Source organism: Carassius gibelio, chromosome B4 (genome assembly GCF_023724105.1).
Source record: "Carassius gibelio isolate Cgi1373 ecotype wild population from Czech Republic chromosome B4, carGib1.2-hapl.c, whole genome shotgun sequence".
NCBI lineage: Eukaryota > Metazoa > Chordata > Actinopteri > Cypriniformes > Cyprinidae > Carassius > Carassius gibelio.
In genome coordinates this window covers 20,528,112-20,540,925 of record NC_068399.1, presented here as the reverse complement: position 1 = coordinate 20,540,925, position 12,814 = coordinate 20,528,112, and the positions used below count along the sequence as shown (strand labels likewise).

At 35.8% G+C, this 12,814-nt stretch overlaps 1 protein-coding gene across 3 annotated transcripts in view; it reads right to left on the bottom strand.

The window, feature by feature from the left end:
* The window catches only part of podxl (podocalyxin-like), a 40,158-nt gene that overhangs the window by 20,345 nt on the left and 6,999 nt on the right, over nucleotides 1–12,814 (bottom strand). The window contains exons 2-7 of one of the 3 annotated variants that reach the window (XM_052554951.1): nucleotides 11,794–12,399; nucleotides 11,089–11,240; nucleotides 10,966–10,995; nucleotides 10,371–10,482; nucleotides 10,029–10,228; nucleotides 7,143–9,860 (exon numbers count right to left, since the gene is read on the bottom strand). The exons of 1 other annotated variant lie outside the window; for it this stretch is intronic. In XM_052554951.1, coding sequence (XP_052410911.1) covers nucleotides 9,666–9,860; nucleotides 10,029–10,228; nucleotides 10,371–10,482; nucleotides 10,966–10,995; nucleotides 11,089–11,240; nucleotides 11,794–12,399 — 1,295 coding nt within the window. In that variant the 3' untranslated portion in view covers nucleotides 7,143–9,665. Of the gene's footprint in view, nucleotides 1–7,142; nucleotides 9,864–10,028; nucleotides 10,229–10,370; nucleotides 10,483–10,965; nucleotides 10,996–11,088; nucleotides 11,241–11,793; nucleotides 12,400–12,814 lie in introns of those variants that run through there. One more of the 3 variants, XM_052554954.1, reaches the window with a different exon arrangement.

The window sequence follows — 12,814 nt, the reverse complement described above, 5'->3', positions numbered from 1 at the left end:
TTTGTCAATATCACACACCCCTAATATATTTAACGTTTTGTTTAGAAAAAATATATAAGAAGTGCCCTTTTTCCACTTGAGCCCCTGTCCCTAAAAATGTCTGTGCACATCCCGGCCAGCTGTCCTTATTTGGCTCCATCGTTGGGTCGGGTCGCCTTTGATGGGTCCCATCCTGGGGATGACTGAAAAGGAGGATGCAGTTGGTCTTTGTTGTTATAAGCAGGTCTCTGACTTTAAGGCATCGTTGTGACCTGACAGGAGTGTTTTACATACATTCAAGACTTCAAGTGTAGACTAACAGGATGAAGGAAAGAGATGGATGAAGCGGAAGTTATTTTTTTTGTAGGGGTGGGGGGTCTTCAGACTTCCATTAGTCAGATCCAGAAGCGTTGTGGTTATTCACAGAGTGGGAGTGGCACAGGAAGCTGCCAGTGGGAGCGTCCCCGGAAACAGTTGCTGCGCGATCCCTGAGTTTCTATAGGAGGAAATGATGAGTGTAGGCGAGGGCCTTCCAGAGGCCACTTCCAGTCTGGTGCTTTGAGGTAATTCACATAGTCAAGGAGAAACTCATATTATAAATCCATGAGAAGAATGAACTCGTCCACACTGCTCAGAGAAATGTTCTGTCAGATACTTAATTTTTCTGCTATAATGAGTTGAACTCAGTTACATCTTTTCAATGACGTCGCTAAAAATTACTTTGATTCTTTTTATAGATTTGATTCAATGAATGTAAATCACACAATGGCAGTAAGATTGTTAAAGCATTTACTTGAATTATGTATGAACGGAAAAAATCAATGTTGAGCTGTCAAGTTGTTTAAATTTTCATTTCTGAAATGGGAATATTTTTTCTTTCAACTATAGAAATATATACAATACCATACCTTTTGAGGTCATTATGATTTTTAAGAAATGTATACTTTCATTAAAATGCATGAAAAGTGATCAAATAAATGCCACCTTAGTGAACTGGACATTTTAGTGAGATGCATCCATATGACAGTTAATGATTCTGAAAAAAAAAACTGTTTATGATTTAATAGTTATTAATGTATTTTAGAAATATGGAAGAAAAAATTATAGACAGGTGTGGCTTCATGTTTCCCCCGGGACAACATTATAGAGAGGAAGGGAGGGTGATGGAGGGAAGACAGAGGAATTGGGAATGATTGGGTAAGCAGCTATTTATATAGTACCATTAGCTTCCTGAACTATTGTTAGGAAGTTCACTCTAAAGCACTGCTGGTAGAAAAGTATAAAAAGGACTTCAAATCACAAACAATCAGATTTAAGCCACATAGACCCTGGCATCGGAATAACTTCCTGTCCTTTTCCTTCATCTCGCATGATGCATGTTTTACACATTCCCCCTCTGGGAAATCTCTTTCTGTCCCCCAGTCAGTCTCTCTCTCAGAGTATCAGGATGCTCTGATTAGTTTCCCCTATAATCTGTGTAGAATGCCATATCTAGTGATATCTTGTTGTTTTTTAGGGGACCCTTTGACTCTTTCTATCTGAAGCAGCACATCCCCCACAGACGTCTCTCTCTCTATGCCCTGACCCTGGATCTATGTGTGGAATTCTCTCTTCATTTATCTGTGTGGGCTTCATCTTCTCTCACACCCTTTTATTTTTTTCACATTCCTGATCCTGGTGCTGTTGCTTTCTAAATTACGTTAGTACTACAACCCTCGACTGGCACACAGTTGAGCAAATCTCTTTATGGAATATCTAACCCAAAAATGAAAATCATGCCATTCCAAACTTGTATGTTTTTTTTTCTTCATACATGGAACACAACAGGGGATGTAAATAAAAGGGACTGAATGGATGGAGGAGTTCCTGGTTTGGAAGTGAAAGTGAACCAGCAGATCATTAGAAATAGACCTACTCTATAGAATTCTGGGACAGACAATGACAAATTTAATTGTCAAAGTTATCAGATGAAATGTCACAACCTCTTTTGATAAGTTGAATGTTTCAGCACAACTCTTTATAACATCAAATAACTGCAACTTAATATTTTTGGACACTACTAATTGTTGATGTTTACTTGGATATGTGTGTTCTTATGGTAGCAAATACTCAAATACACATTGTCAAATTAAAAAGGCTGTTTTGTGATGTCATAACCAGCACTGCCCTCACCACTTTTTTTTCTTTTTTTTTTTTTTGAGAACAAAAGATCTAATAATAAATGACTGAATGAAGATAAAGCAGGAGAAATGCATTGTGTGAAAGAACACTTTCAGGCGAGTCGTGTGACACTCGTTTCCTGCACTTATCGCATTGATCGTCGGTTTTATTTGTCGATGGAATATGTGTTGTTTAGTGACATTAAAATATTTTCACCGAGCTGTCATCTGCAGAAGCTGTGTTTAAAAAATAAACCCGTCTGCAGGTCTTGTTTGAACAAGTGTCAAACTGACCGTAAAGCCGCTTACTCCGCCTAGTGGCGGGGATGGAAATTGGGTTCCAGTTTCTAGTTTAGTAGAAGACGAGCGAGGAAGTGTGGTACTGAACTCGAAAATAGTGGCTTCTTATTAATATTTATAATAAGCAGATGTAGGAGATCAGATTCACCAGCGCCCTGTTAAAGCATCTTTGGAAATATAAGAATGTGGCTGATTGTTTTCTGCAATACAAATGGCTGTTGCAGGCTAAATGAAACATGTTTTTTTTTTTTTTTTTTTTTTTTTTTTATCGAAGCACAATCTGAGTGCCATCTTTCAAACATTAAATTTGATCATAAGAGACATACTATGTTGGCAGTTTTAATTAATGCTGTTGTAATGGATGGTTCATTAAACATGCAAACAACTCAACAAACTTATCAGATTCATTAAATGAATCATTAGCTCTCATCTGATGCGGCAAGAAAACAAAACCGGATGATTTTATTCCTTTGTCTGGATTTATCTATTTAACAGATGTTAATTTGTCTTTAGTTATTTAAAATGTGTGTCGTGTTTGTTCACAGTTAATTATTTAATATTATCTCGGTGTTTGAGAAGCAGCATGTAAAGCTTAAATAGTTTAGGAACGATTTTTTTAAATGGTTAAAATATGCATCCAAATGAACATTGACAATCTAGAAATGACGACTAAACTTTTTTTAAATTGTGTCTAATATCTGCTTTTTACTGATTAATATAAAAGGTAGATGTCTGAGATCAGATCAGTGTAGCTCCCTCTTGAGGACAGTAAGTGTATCTGCATTAATGAATGAAAAGAGTGTGCTTGAGCATGTTTGAGTCACCGGGGACACTTTTTTTTGCGTTTGATGTTTTCATTCTACGCATTACATTTTAGGCCAGCAGGTGGCGACAAACGACGGTCTTTATGAACGAGTCATTTGAGCCGATTTGTTCGAAACGATACCAGTGAGACATTCAGATCGGCCAACGCAAACATTAACTTCAGTTTGCTGAAGGATTGGGCAATACATTTTAAATGAATATTATTTTGGTGGAGATTGTTCTTATGGTATTTTATAGAAATATAGCATTTTGACATGAAACAATCAATAAATCAATAAAGAATATACCTTTATTGGTAAATGGAAAAATATTGCAGAAATGCTTTTTGGCCATGTAGATAAGTTACGTAAGTTGTAAAGAGTTAATAAATCATCCAGAAGTGTGCAATGTCCAAAACTGACTACACAGATAAAATGACTAAACCAGGGAAATTCATAAACAAGACAAAACATGGAGCAAGATAACCTAGGATTATGTTTGGCAACTGGTTAAACTGCAAAAATAATAAATGAATGAGTAATAAGTAATTTTTCCTATTCAGTCTGTGACCCCCCTCCCCCCAGATTTTTATAAAAAATTATACATAAAAATATATGTTTAATATTTGTTAGTTTTTAAGAACAATTCAAATGGCATAATTTAATATTATATTACTATTATTATATTTATTAGTAGTAGTATTACAAATAAAAATAAAAGAATGTATACTGCACACAATAATAATAAGAAGGGATTAAATACAAGGTTTATTGCTTTTATTAAAAACAACAAATTAATATATACATATTTGTATATTATTCATAATATTTAAATTAGTTATTAATAATAAAAATAAAGAATACATAAATGTATAGTGCACAAAATAAATAATTATTAATATTGCATTATTATTGTAAGTTATTATTAAATACAAAAAGTTGTATAGCTTTAATTAAAAAGAATAAGCTAAGATAAATATTAATATAATAATATTAATATACAAATAATAATAATTTAATAAAAGAAAGAAAAAAGAAAGTGTACTGCACAACATAAATAAATAAATAAAATAAATGATTGAATGGGGAAATTTGTAAGTATGAATATTCTAATAGAACTGAATGTTCTAAAATGAATGGTTCAGAGTACCTTGGCATGTTTGTAAATGTCCACGCAGGTGTCTGTTGTGATGTTCTTGGAGCAGATGATTTCACAGTGTCTTTGGAGAGCTTCAAGTTGGAAGAACTTGGCTGCAGACAGGAGCCAAACTCATCGAGCTTTCAGGTTCATCAAAAGCAAGAGCAATCACTTAATTCAATTTAAAATAATATTATATGAATATAATCTTATTTTTTTAAGGATGATAATGATTCTGTAGCCCAAAATGATTGTAATTTACCAGATGCAACACGTTTCAAATTTTAAGTTTGTAACCTTTGAACACTTGTAGAAATGTAAATTATGTAAATTATATTTACCTCAAGCACTTTGACAGCTTGAGCTGATAACACTAATTACCTTAATTGTTGTATTGATTACAACAAATATACACGTGCATCTCAAAAAAATGATAATATAATGGAAAAGGTCTTTATTTTTTGTTATATAATAAAAAATGCTAACTTATATTCGAGATTCATTGAACACAAACTGTGTTTTAATTCTGATGGTTACAACTTGCAGCTTAGGAAAGTTAAAAATTCACTATCGCAAAAAAAAGAATATTCCATTTTGAGGTTTAATTATGAATATAAATACTTGGTTTCTCTTGGGCTAGTTTAGAACATGCAACCACAATTATGGGAAAGACTATTGACTTGACCGTTGTCAAGAAGACAATCATCAACACCCTCCACAAAAAGGGTAAGCCACAGAAGGTCAATGCTGACAGAGCTGGTTGTTCACAGAGTGCTATATCAAAATATACAAATAGAAAGTTGTCTGGAAGGGAAAAGTGTGGTAGGTAAAGATGCACAAGCAACAGGAATGACCACAGCCTTCGGAAGATTGTCAGAAAAAACAGATTCCAGTACTTGGGGAGCTTCACAAGGAGTGGACTGAAGCCGGAGTCAGCACATCAAGAGTCAACATACTCGGACGTCTTCAGGAAAAGAGGTACAGCCGACACAGACCTTGGAAATCAAGGTCTGGAGTTTGGAGGAAGACTGGAGAGGCACTGAATCCAAAGTTTCTGAAGTCAGCGGTGATTTGGGTGCCTTGACGGCTGCTAGTGCTGGGCAATTGTGTTTTATCAAGTCCAAAGCTTGATAAGCACCTGACCTGACCTGACAGAGAATCTATGGAGTATTGTGAAGAGGAAGATAAATAAGATCTGATAAATAATACAGAGGAGCTGAAGGCCGATATCAAATCAACCTGCGCTTCAATAACGCCTCAGCAGTGCCACTGAGTTCAAAACTCTTGAAATATTTAAGTTTGTGAGCAATGAATCAATGAAAGCAATGAAAGAAAGTCGAAAAACATTTTTTTAGATGCACCTGTAAATACCTACAGAATGCCCTGTCTCTTACTGTGGACCACACCAACCCCGATGAGTCAAAAGAGGTCAGGACCAACCAAAAAGAAGCTGTTACATTTAATGATTAAACTTGTAATAACAAACCTTTAAACTTTTGTTGATTGAGTACAGTATGTTTGTGCATTTATATGTATTTTAATAGTTTAATTTCAGTTTCACTTAAGCTGAAAATGTTTTAGGTCTATAATATTTAAATTAAATAGATAATTAAAAGTGCTTTCTGTGTGTGTGTGTGTGTGTTTTGTTGTTCTTATACTTCCAGCTCTTACCCTCAGCTCTGTTCAAATCCAGCTCAGACTTCTTTCCTCTCGGTGAGCGAGATGAACAAAACTGTCCTCCAATCATGTTCTTCTACAACTGTGGAAATCAGATGTGCTTTAATACTTATTAATGATGTTTTTCTTCTCTTCATCACAGGCTTTTCAGATGTGGATCAGACGTATGCCCAGCGCACACAGTTGTTCGACACACTTGTCAATTTCTTCCCTGACAACATGACCCCACCCAAGGGTAACCTTGTCGACCTCATCACCCTGTAGCCACGCCCCCACACAGTTTTTTTTATTTATTATTATTATTATTTGTTGGTGAACTTTAGCCCTGAATGTCATGTCTTGTGTTTTGTCTCTGTCTATGATGTCATAGAGACGTCTATACGTGCCCTTCATTCCGTATGAGCTTCCAGATTGTTTACAATTCTGGACCGAAGTGTGATAGTCTTCCATATAGTCCATCTGGATTACTTGGTCTCCATTTGTGTAGTGTTAGTTTAACAGCAGTTATTTTTGTTATTTGTCTCCCTGTTTATAAGTAGGAAGTGTTTGCCCTGAAAAACAATATTCTGGTAATTGGATCGCTCTTAAATTTTCTGTACTTATGGCTTCACCCACGCAGAAACCAAAGGCTCAAGGAACTATGAGACAGTACATTATGCTTCACCCTGCTGATTGTGTCATATCTCAATTCCCTGAACTCAGTATTAGCTGTAATTTGGCTCTGTGGAGATACACTCACAGCGCACTGGAGTGTGGAAGTTTGAGATTGGCCCATACGTGATTTCTAAGATTTAGTGCTCTTTATTTCTTTCCTGACGTGAAAGCAATTCTGGTGTATATGATTTGGAAACCAGGGCTTACTTTTGTCTTTCGTATTTTCTTGCTTTCGGTGTACATTTCTGCAGTGTCAGAGATGAAGTGACTTTTTTCTTTTCATCTCTCCTGGAAATCCTCATCTCGTCGAGTCCCCGTCTGCTCTTAGTGATGTAAAAATTAGTTATGCAGTATAGACAAGGCATAGGGGTGCCATTTTGCCAAAATCATTCTGTGAAAAACTTTAGTAAAACGTTATAAATAACCAAAACCTTATTATAACATTTTTATTTTTAAACTTCTTAGCATTTTAATGAGTTCAAAAATGTATTTATTAAAAACTTAAGACGCAGAACAGCTGGATCTCTTTGCGACCACAACAAATGGGAGAATTTTCAGACACACATTTCAGCTTGCCCTCAGCAAGTCACATGTGCCAAATGAGCTGCAGTAGAACAATAGGGAGCTGCGGTCTGATGAGATATTGTTATGTAAGTAAAAAACTAACTTTACTGTCCTTTCAGCTGTTTTATGCTTTTCAACTGTACGCGAATGTGAGGAGCACCCTTGCTTCATAAATAGAAAGCACATTTTTATTACAGTTATTTTTAAATTAAAAAAATGAAAAGAAAATGAAACCATATGTAAATGCATATGATGCAATTTAAATTTTTCCTTTTGAAAGGAATTTATTTCCTTTCTCTTCGGAGTGTTGCAAACTGTTGATGCATAAAGAAGATCTATAAAGTTGCAAAGACTAATGTCTCAAATCCAAATAAATATTCTTCATCAAAGTTAAGACTCTGCCACGCCCCTCTAAAATGGCTGGTTTAAACATGTCATCACAATCACAATGCACTGTGTCAATTGGCCAATCAGAGCAAACTGCATTTGTCGAAAGGAGGGATTTTGTAGAAAACTTCACGTTTGAGAGAGGCGGGGCACAGAGGACCTTCAATAATGTACAGTATTTGAAAAATAATGTGTTTTTTGAACTTAAAGCATGTCAACAAATTCTGTTACACCAAATACACAAAATAATGATCTTTAAAAAACCATCATATGGCCCCATTTTAAAAAATCTCACTGACCCCAAACCTTTGAGAAGTAGTAAATGCATTCTGTCATTGAAGATGAAGTGCCTTGACATGTCAATTACCTACAAAACACACTTTAAAAACAACTTTTTTATAAACATTTATATTAGAAATCATGGCCATCGCCATCAAATCTGACAGAGATTTAACTTCCAGTGTATCAGACCCCTGTCGTTTGCACACAGCAGCAAACTGACTTCAAAAACAGAATATAACTATAAACTCAACCTTAATAGTTTGGTGAAAGTACAACAGCTAAACTGAGACAGCAGTGAATCCCCAACAATTTGTGTAGTGCATGCAAGAAAACAAAACAAAACCAAAAAACAAAAACAAATTTGTTTTGGTGAAATCAACATTAAAACAATTAAATTAACCCCCCCCCCCCCCCAAAAAAAAGGTGATCTTTCTGATTAAAGACAATGACACATTATGATTTTTTTTACCTGTAAATAAACTCAAAGAATGTGAGTTGTGTTGAATTTGTGTCAAATGTTTAAGGTTGAAGACTGAAAACCTTCATACTAGCATGATTACCAACAGAGACATGAGTGGAGCAGATGAAAGATAATGAAAGATTATCTGCTAATCATACTTTTGCCCCATAGTCTAATTTACCAGGATGAATTATCCATTGGTCCAAGTCTAGTTTGGTGCCTATGAGTGTCAATCTTTCCTAAACAGAAAATGAACACATTATGGACGAAGCATAAAAATAAGCATTATATACAAGCACATCAATCATATTCTGCTTCAAAAGTGATGGAAATGTTTAAAGTAGTAATACAATGAATGCTCAGTTTTATCAGGTAGAAACAACTTTGAGTTTTCTTTTCATAACATCATTTTAAAAATCAAATACATGTAAAATGTCACAGAAATCCACTGGTCAGAATCTGTGAACCTTAAATCCTTAAGTAATTAGCATGTGAAACATAAACTTTACATTGATTGACAGCATCTTAAAGGAGTAGTTCACTTTCAGAATGAAAATGCTCTCATCATTTACTCACCCCCACTTGTTCAAAACCTGTAAGAGTTTCTTTCTTCTGTTGAACACAAAAGAAGATATTTTGAAAAAATGTTGGGATCTGAACAGTTGAGTAAATGATGACAGAATTTTAATTCTGAAAGTGATCTACTCATTAAAGGCATCATAAGGCACACGCCTAATGCAAAGGCAGTGAAATCAATGCCTTATTTTGGCCAGCTTCAAATTTAGAGAATGCAGTCCCAACATGCATTGCAGTGGGAAAAACATTCCAAGATGGCGAGCAAAATGTAAATTATTTTTTCAGTCAATACTGAAAATAATTGGACAAAATCTTTTATAAATCATAAGTGCGCTATTTTAACTAATATTTGTTAGATATTTAAATTATTTATTAGGAAACTATTTGTGTGCTGAAGAAAAGTTAAGGCACATAGAGACATCACAGATTGTACATTGACATTCCATTTACAGATTTTCCCTTTCCCATCCACAGAGACACACAAAACCTGAAAACATTTCCACTATTTCTAGCACATACTTGACATTCAACTACTTTATTACACCATATACACCCAGGCACCAAATGAAACCATTGTCGTTTGATAGTCTTTATGTCAATCTCTGCTTTCTCTTCATTCTGGCCGGTCACAGTCTACGGTAATGAGAGCAGCAGGTTTCCTTCTCCAGACAGTTCATCTGATGCCATTACAAGTGTGTGTCTTCTTCATCAGGTATGTCCTCTTTCAGCAGGTTGTCTATGGGGACGATCCAGCTGTCGTTGAAATCCCTGTTCATTGTCAGTTTTTTCTCTTGCATCTCCGGCTGGACCTCCATCACCTCCAGCGTAGGATTGTCATGATAACCGTTTTCCACTGTCTGGAGCTCTTCTGTCAGGTGTTGCTGCTGAGGGGAAGTACAAATTGGGATGTTAAACCGCATTGGAATTCAGAACGTAACTTTTAACTTTGAATTGAATTAATTAGAAAATTCATCATTCGTAGATAAATCTATTGAAAGTAGGCCTCAATGTGAGTCTGATTCATCTTTGTGTTTGGAATTGAGCATTACCTGGTTCTTCCTGTAGGATCTGCGATGATAAGTGCAGTATGCAGCAAAGCAGCACAGAATGAGCACCAAAGCGCCACAAGAAGCCAAGATGGCGATTAACGTGTCTGGTATTGTGTCCTTGTTAAAATCCTCTTTATGAGTATTATTGTCTGGAGCTTCACTGACTTGTTTGTAGTTTTCTGGCGGTATCACTTGGTCAGCTGTAAATAGAAAAGGAAGTGAATTACTATAATTTTTTTGTACTTATGTTATTAAAGATAACATAATATAGCATTAACACTGAATCCAGTGGTTTCTCTAGAAGGGATTTAATCTGTTTGGAAGCCATATCATTTCCCTCACCATCTATTATTACTGTTGCAGTTAATTGATTGTCTTGAATTGTCACGTTGATAATGCAATTTCCTTTCATCGTCTGAAGCAGCATCTTACAGGTTTGACCCAGGACGTGATTCTGAGTGAACAAAATAAATATTAGAATGGTAGCACTTCTTGTTCAGCTGCATGTTTTGCTAATTTTTACGGAGAATCAGTTGATTTTTGTGAAGTCATTCGCTTTTCTTTAAGAAATGTGTTCTGGCTCCATTTAATAGATTGTTCAGTATGGAAGTCTGTTTCTGCCATGGAATTAAAAAAATCTATAAAAAGGTAACTGCAAGTCAGAATCGTGAGAAAAAAAGTATTGACTTTTAACTGTATGACTTTTTCAGTTCTGAATTTGCTTGGAGTTCACTCATAATTCTCTTTCTTTTTATTTTTTATTGTGTGGTGAAAACAGGCTTCCTTACTTTTGTGATTGATTTTACTACTATTTAACAGTGCATTTTCTGTTGTACCAGAGTTCATAGAGTTATTGATATTGACTTGTAAATGTAAATGAGGTCTCTGTGACCAGGACTGGAGTTATTGTCAGTGTTATTGTCATTTATGGACTCACCTCATTGCTTTTGCTTAGATTAAAGGAATACTGCAGAAGAGATAATCAACAGTATCATTAACAATATCTGGATCAAGAATATAAACAATATATAAAGAAAAACCCTAAATGTTGGTATTTTACTTGAATGATTTCTAGGGGAGTGTTAGTTGTAATATCTTCATCCCTTTGCAGGTCTGGTCTGATCGAGGCTGTAGCTGTTTGTGGTGTCGTTGTCCCAAGACTTTGAGTAGCAGTAGATTTAGAGCCTGGTGCTGTTGCGATTGGTAATTCAGCTGAAAAGTAACATGAAAAAGAGACACTTAATAGTTCACACTAAATTTACAGTCTGTCATCCTCTGCTCACCCTTTTGTCATTCTGAACTCATTTGTATTGCTTCTGCTGAACACAGCAGATTTTATGTTGAGGACTCCTACAACAAATACTAGGGACCATGAGTGTTAAAGTAAAATAAAAAATAAAAAAACCCACAGAAATCACATGAGTACTGTATTTGTGTGAAATTAAATTAAAATTGTTATTATCTGAAAGTATACCCTCCACAGTAGCACTCAAATCTCATGGTTGCATACAGTTGGATATCTATCGGTGATGCCAAACTGAATTGTTTTTTTGTGTTTTGTAACATATAAAAACGGAATATAAATGTACAGTGTGAACATTCTTCAAAAGTGCTGCTTTTGTGTTCAGTGGAAGAAAGCAAGTCATATGAGTTTTCAATGAAATGAAGGTGAAGTTTCTTCTCTTTCCATTAATAAATATTCAAGCATTGTTGTGTTGTGTTGAGCAGTCATAAAGTTTATACTAAAGTGATTCCTGCGACTTACAGTTTTTGGTAACAGCAGATGTGGCTCTCTGTGTAGACATGAGTTGGGTGGTGCCATCTCCTTTAGGAAAAGTGGTTGCATGTTTATTTAAGTCGGTGGTACTTTGTTTGGGATCGGTTGTGGTGAGAGTTGTAGGTGAATTTGGAGGAGTGCTGGTTGTAGTAGTGGGGGTAGTGCCTTCATTGGATGTCGTGGTCTGAATTGTTGTGACTTGGGTTGTGACTTGACTAGTTTGTGAGGGTGTGTTAGTGGTTATGTCTTGATTAGCCTCTGCTGAAGATGGTCCAGTCTGATCTGGTGAAGTGGCTGGTTGGCTAGTGGTTGGCGCTTGTGTAGTGGACTCTGATGAAGTACTGGACTCTGATGGAGTAGGAGATTTACTGGGCTCCAATGTGGTGGGTGTAGTAGCAGATGTAGTGTCACGTAGAGCAGACTCTGATGAGGCAGAAGAAGTGGTGGGTTTAGTGGAAATCAATGAGGTGAAAGGAGGGGTGGATTTAGTGGAATCTGCTGCAGTGGTAACCACTGAGGTGGGTGAAATGGAACTGTTTGGGGCTGTAGTTGAATCATCATTAGCATTGCACTGCATGCCTTGCAGGAGGGTGCCTATGAAGAACAAACAAAACAGACAAGAAAGAGTGTAAGAATATACTGCTTTGCAGACTCAAACTGACTTCAAATTGATTCTGTGCAATTGCTGTAACGCAGCATTTTAGGTAAACAGTAGCAGTGCTGCTGAAAATGTTGTATGTCTTGTATGAAAGGAACTGTTTCTAGAGTGTTCTTTCAACTGACAAATGTAACAACCAAATTTGACTACTCTTCAGGGAGTATTTTAGCTGTGTGCTGTGATCACGTAATGCATTACTTTAAACCAGGAATCAAGAGCAAAGCTCTTCATCTGGACCTGTGAATATCAAGTATCGTGACTTTTTATTGTGATTTTATTCTTTAGTGTGAAATGTTTTAATTCCTGTATAGTTGCATCATCAGCAAAAGTGTATTTAAATTGATTTCTTAA